We start from the raw sequence: 6,000 nt of genomic DNA on the forward strand, positions 1-6,000 counted from the left end.
TTAATCCTCCTTTTGAGTTTGGCTATGTCACCTCTCTGGAGAAGCTTCTCTAAACATCTACAGATGCACCTGTAAATAAGTGCCTGTTTATTATTCTGATTCCTTCTGCCTCCAGTTTTATCGGAGTATACTGTCTACGTTCTTTTCTGGAATGTTCTGCCCTTAAACTTTATTTTTTTAAGATACTGCTGTGTAACTACTATTTTCTTTTAAATTTTATCACATTTTGCAAATAACCGTGGATTAGAAGCAGTAGATTCATATTACAAAATAGGCAGAATAAGTGATGGAACCTATGGTATGGTTTAGTGCTGTGCTTTTATTTTATTTTTTCTGTGAATTTGAAGACCCAAATATGCATGTGGTTTCAGGCCTTCACAGCTGTTCTAGAATTTGAAGCATTTATTTCTAACATCTTTATTCCTTGTCTACTACGTACTGGTTTTACATCTGGTTAACATAGTTGATGGTACCGGCAGGTAAACATGTATTTTATGTATCCTGTCTGTTCCCTCAGAGCTCTGTTTCCATGTGTACTGTTTTTTTTTTTATTTTTTTAACCTCTCTGTCCTCAGTTGTAAATGAGAACAGACCAAGGAGTTGCCAGCCCAGTGATCTTGCATGCTTGTGGGTGGGGGTGGGGTGGGGCGGCAGGAAGACAGGACTATTGAGGAGGAAAATGAGGGAGGGAGGAGCCATGGAAAGGTCAATAGGTAGGTAGAGAAGTTGAAAAGCCACAGGCAGCTAGACGAGCCCCCTTTTCCAAGACTGAGTAGGACAGAACAGGGCATCTGCCTTCTCGCCCTTCCTTATAAAAGCTGGAAGTGGGTGTAGTTAGCGCAGAGTTAGGTTAGGTAGGTGCTTGCTGACCCATAAGGGGTGATCACACTAGGGGTTGGGAAGGAATGTCCTGTTTTTTCCCCACAGAGGTTTTCTTTTTTTGCTTTCCCCAGCAAGTGGCAGGTAGGTGTCACAGCCATGTAGGCAAGAGGGCAGATTTGAAAGGCTAAATTGCAAAGGAGTGGGCTTGACAAGGGGAGGGATTGCAGGCTTGGGCAACTTGGCCCTTCTATGGTTGTGCTGCCCCATGGTGTAGTGGGCAGGCTGAGGGCCACAGCCTGGGGTCACACAGGTTTTACACCCCCTTGAGCCACTGGTATCTGGCTGAATGCTGACAACTTGGGACTTATTGCTACTGAAAATGTAAGTGTTACAAATTTGCGTATAGTTAATCTTAGTGACTTTATTGTCACACCAACGATGCAAAAAGTGTTAAAAGGTAGCAAGTTTGTCCCAACTAAGTTTCCTGCACTTGCAGATGCTTTGTTAGATGTTAAACGTTTCTGTCGAAAGTTATATTTAAAAGTTTTTTTCAATAGTTAAATTGTTTCTAATGACATGGCTTTAGATGGAAACGTTAGTTTAGATGAGACTGTTTTGGAGCTATCTATATGTGATTATGAAAGTCTTGAAACTTGATAATATGGATACTGCTGATTCTGTTGAAAATCGTTTTTTACTGGTTACGGTAAATTATGTGTACCTACTTTGCCTAGCAAAAGTAAATTTAACCCACCTAAAAAATCTTTTTCCTTGGTCATTTTTGAAAATGCATTGTGTAAAAAAAAAAGTTGAATTTGAATATGGTGAGTTTATGAAACAACATAAAAAGTTCAATTTGGATAAATCAGAATGGTTAGCTATTAAGGAGATGAGAAGGGCTACTGATCATTGTGTTTTCCCAGGCTGACAAAGGGGGAAACTGGGTGATTATGGGGAAACTACATTATTACAAAATGGTTTTTGATCTATTATCTGATGAACGGATTTATACTGAGTTACCTTGTAATCCAGTCTCTGAGTTTGATGAAGCCCTTTTGGAATTATTAGAAAGGGGTGAGAGACTGGACTTTTTTTCTCAGAAAGATGTGAAGATCTTGTATATAGTTTCCCCTAAAGACCCCTTTTTTATGCACTAGGATTCACAAGAATGTCTTGGATCCCCCTGGCCAACCAATTGTTTCCAGCTGTGACTGCTTTTTGGAACATGTTGGAATTTTGTTAGTCTCTTGAAAAAAGAATTGGTAAATGTTATCTCGCATATTCGCAATACGAATGACCTATGTAAATTAGTGAAAAATATGGAATGGGGTGAAGACTTTTACTGGGCTACAGTTGACATAAAGGCTCTTTATACGAGTATCAAGAACCGCTGGGGTTTAGAAGCAGTTTGTAAAATTTTGGGGGATGGACTGCGTTCATCCTTCTTGATATTACTGCTTGAATTTGTTCTCACTCATAACTACTTCCTCTGTGATAATAAAGTTTTTTTACTGAAAGGCACAGCAATGCGGGCAAATTTTGCCCCCACTTATGCTATTTTGTTTGTCTTATTTTAAAACTACATTTGTGTATACTCTAGAATTTTTTTGCAAATCAGTCATCTTATATCGTAGATATATTGATGATTTGATTTTTGTATGCAAAGGCAATACTCTTGACTTTGGTAAATTTGTTCATTCACTAAATCAAAATAAGTTTGGGTTTGAATTTGCATTTGATGTGAACAAGAATATCCTTCAATTTTTGGATGTAGAGTTATACATAGATATTTATAATAAAGTTCACTACAGACCTTTTAGAAAAAAGACGGCCACGAATAATTTTTTGTATGCTAGTAGTGCACACCCACCTCATCTACTTGAGGCACTTCCCTTTGGTGAGTTTAAGTGGATCTTTGAACATACCTCTGAGAATTATCTTTTGGAACAGGAATTTTGTGGTGTTAAGGCAAGACTTATTGCTCGAGGGTATTTTGAGACCTCTATTGAGAGAGCTAAAGTAAGTTAAAAAAGAATACTGGTCAAGGTGATTTTGATTATGCTCGAAGATCTTGTAGATCTGTGATGAGTCATGATGACGATGATGACCAAAAATCTTTTTTGTGACCAAATTTTCGCCTTTCTCTGAAGTTTTGAAAAGGGTGGTGGATAATTTATGGCCTATTGTTTGTTTTAATGATGAAGTAGGCCATCTGTTCCTCAAAAAGTGACTTTTTCATATGGTAGGTTCTCACATTTGAAAGAACTACTTAGTTTGAGATATAACATCCGTTCTAAGGGAAACAGTGTGTGGGTATGTTTAGTTGTGGGAAGTGCAAAGTATGCTCTAAAGTTAAGAATATGTCGGGTAGTATGGTAAATGGTGTTAAGTATGTGGCTACAGATAATTTAATTTGTTTATCCTGTGGGGTTGTATACATCGTGGGTTGTGGTTGTACACCCCCAAGATGGTATATTGGTCAAACTAGACGTAAAGTGAAAACGCGTATTCTTGAACATTTGGGGGATGTTAGGATTATAATCCTATCTCTGACCACTTTCATAAAGTTCATGGGGATGTTACTGAATCTCTTTTTTTTCCTGTGTTTTGGCTAAACCTGATTGTGGAAGAGGTGGTAATTATGTTCAAAAGTTGTTACATTTGGAAAGCTGATTTATATTGAATTTTGGCACACTTGCTTCTAAGGGTCCGAATTTAGAAATTAATTATAATGTTTATGTGTGGAAATGTATTTAACCTTGGTTCTTTAAATATTTAAGAAACAGTTAATTGATTAACTGTTTAATTAATGTTGTTATAAAAAGTACTGCTGAATGTTGTGAATTTATTCCTGTGAAGGCTTGTGTAGCCGAGGTACCAGAAGACATTAAATTTCAGCAGCTTTCAGCTCCAGTGTGTGGTTGTTTCTTATATTGAATGTTGACAAGGGTCAGTTGTTTGCAGATCCCTTCAGCAAGTGGTATTGGTTTAATCATTTACGGGGACGGAGTGCAGTATTTTATATTCGGGTTGATTTGACTTCCTTTCAAGTTCTGCCCTTTGTGTACATCTAAATATTCATGATTGGCATTGACACTTGATTTGGAACTGATCTGATATGTAATTTATGTGATGGACATATCAAATGAATGGCCGATGCCATTTGTTCCAGTCAAGTGTGTGATGTGTGTTATTTATTGAAGTTACGTTCGTACTTATTTTCATCCTAAGGCAGTGGGCTGTTTTAAAGTTATGTATATAGTTTATTTAAAATGTTGATTGCTTGGGTGAAGATACTACACTGATGCAATTATCTGCTGTGATGAGGGGGAAGTTTGCTGTATAACTGAAGACAAATTATTTTTATGCAGCAACCTGAATGAAGTACTTGTGAATGTAAGAAATTAGTTTAACCATAAATATTATAAAATGAAAGCCAGCTGGGGTGTGGATACATAATTATTAAGCCATAATTAGTAGCAGTGGATAAAACTCATGTAAAACAATTTCTAAGATAATACGTGGATTTTTTTTAAAGTATGTTTTCCCTTACATTATTTTGTTTGACTTTGTAGAATGGTGGAATTCTTTTCTTGACCAGAAAAGAGAGAGAAACGTTGCTGTCAGGCCTACATGTGTTTTTTATTTGAAAACAGTCTTGCAATTTTTCCTTTTGTACTTTTAAAATGTGTTTGTTTTGAATGCATTTATTAGGTATCATCTCATGCTTGAATAAAAGTTGAAATCATGAATTCTACTCAAGGAACCGTTGGAAGTGATCCTGTAATTTTGGCAACAGCTGGCTATGACCACACAGTACGATTTTGGCAGGCTCACAGTGGCATATGCACACGGACTGTTCAACACCAGGATTCTGTATCCTTTTAGGGTGTGGTGCTTGACTTAATCACAGCCTACATACAGAAATAAAATGTGTTTTATTTATTCTTGTATTATTCAACTGTCCTTTGGGACAGGTAAACTAAATCTTAGACCACAAATGTTGATGTAGAGTTTCATTTCCAGAATCTTAATTTGTTAGTTTATTTTATTTATTTGTATTTATTTAACATTTATTTACCTGGAAAGTCCGACTTGGAACAAAGCCAGTTTTCACCGGAGGCCCGGGGAGAAGTGCTCCAGATGCATGTCTTTGTATTTGGTTGTTACTGTTTATCTGTGTATGTATGCATGTATATGTGGGTGTGGGTATGTGTATGTATATATGTATACAAGTCAATTTATTTGTTGCTCTACCTGTTGAATCTTAAGTGCTTTTTTTCCCTGCTTAGATGAAAATGCACACTTGGATTTAGCTGGAGAAGAACAAATTTAACTTTGGTTCCACATTTTTTACATCATGTTTTATTGTTTAACCCTAATGCTTTGTCCCTTACCTACTCTTTATTACTCGTGTGCTAAGCCTAAAATTGCCCCACCCCTTAGCCCACACCCCACGCATTACCTTAAAAAAAAAAAATTCCTTAGCAGTAACACTACACAAGACACGTAGGCACGTGCATACTTGATCAGTACACTAACACACATGCACAGCATTGAAACTACCCCCTTACCTAGCCCTCACTTTTACCCTAACCCACAAACACTTGTGCTCACATATTTCCACCCATAATATTGAAATTGTTGGTATATTCCAGAATTTTGGCATTAACACAAACGGCCTCTTACCATAGCCCAGAGCTCATCCCCTACACAAACAGGAGCAGTTGACATTCCTCCATTAATTGAATTCTATACTTGACAGAGTGCTTTTGCTCAAAAAAGCACAGAAGATGTACACTCTGACAGAGTAAGTATTCAACAATTAACTGCACCTATATGTGTGTGTGTGGGGGGGGGGCGGGTATACATTTATATCTGTGTGTTTGTATGTATATATGTATAATATGTACACTTTAGTTTGTATATGTGTGTGCATGGATTCACTTATAATATTGAAGGTTTAAAACTTAGAATCTCATATGGTTGACACCATATGATCGAAGTTTCAAAACTTTGAAATTACAAATCCTTCTTTTATGCCCAAGGTGGTTAATGAATTGTTTCTTAATCAGTCTATTCATTTGCCCACTTTTTTTCCTTCTGCACAATCTGCTGCTGAAAGGTTTTACACACCTTGGATTTGCATAGAGAGCACAGGTATTATTTGGATAAGAC

The 6,000-nt window shown here is 36.9% G+C and overlaps 1 protein-coding gene across 3 annotated transcripts in view; it reads left to right on the top strand.

Moving 5' to 3' along the window:
• The window catches only part of MLST8 (MTOR associated protein, LST8 homolog), a 597,189-nt gene that overhangs the window by 36,693 nt on the left and 554,496 nt on the right, over positions 1–6,000 (top strand). For all 3 annotated transcript variants that reach the window (XM_044089213.1, XM_044089214.1, XM_044089215.1), the window contains exon 2: positions 4,537–4,698. In XM_044089213.1, the coding sequence (XP_043945148.1) occupies positions 4,570–4,698 (129 nt within the window). In that variant the 5' untranslated portion in view covers positions 4,537–4,569. The remainder of the gene's footprint in view (positions 1–4,536; positions 4,699–6,000) is intronic.

The sequence above is a fragment of the Protopterus annectens genome, chromosome 12.part0 (assembly GCF_019279795.1).
Source record: "Protopterus annectens isolate FY-2018-M chromosome 12.part0, PAN1.0, whole genome shotgun sequence".
NCBI classification, from domain to species: domain Eukaryota; kingdom Metazoa; phylum Chordata; order Ceratodontiformes; family Protopteridae; genus Protopterus; species Protopterus annectens.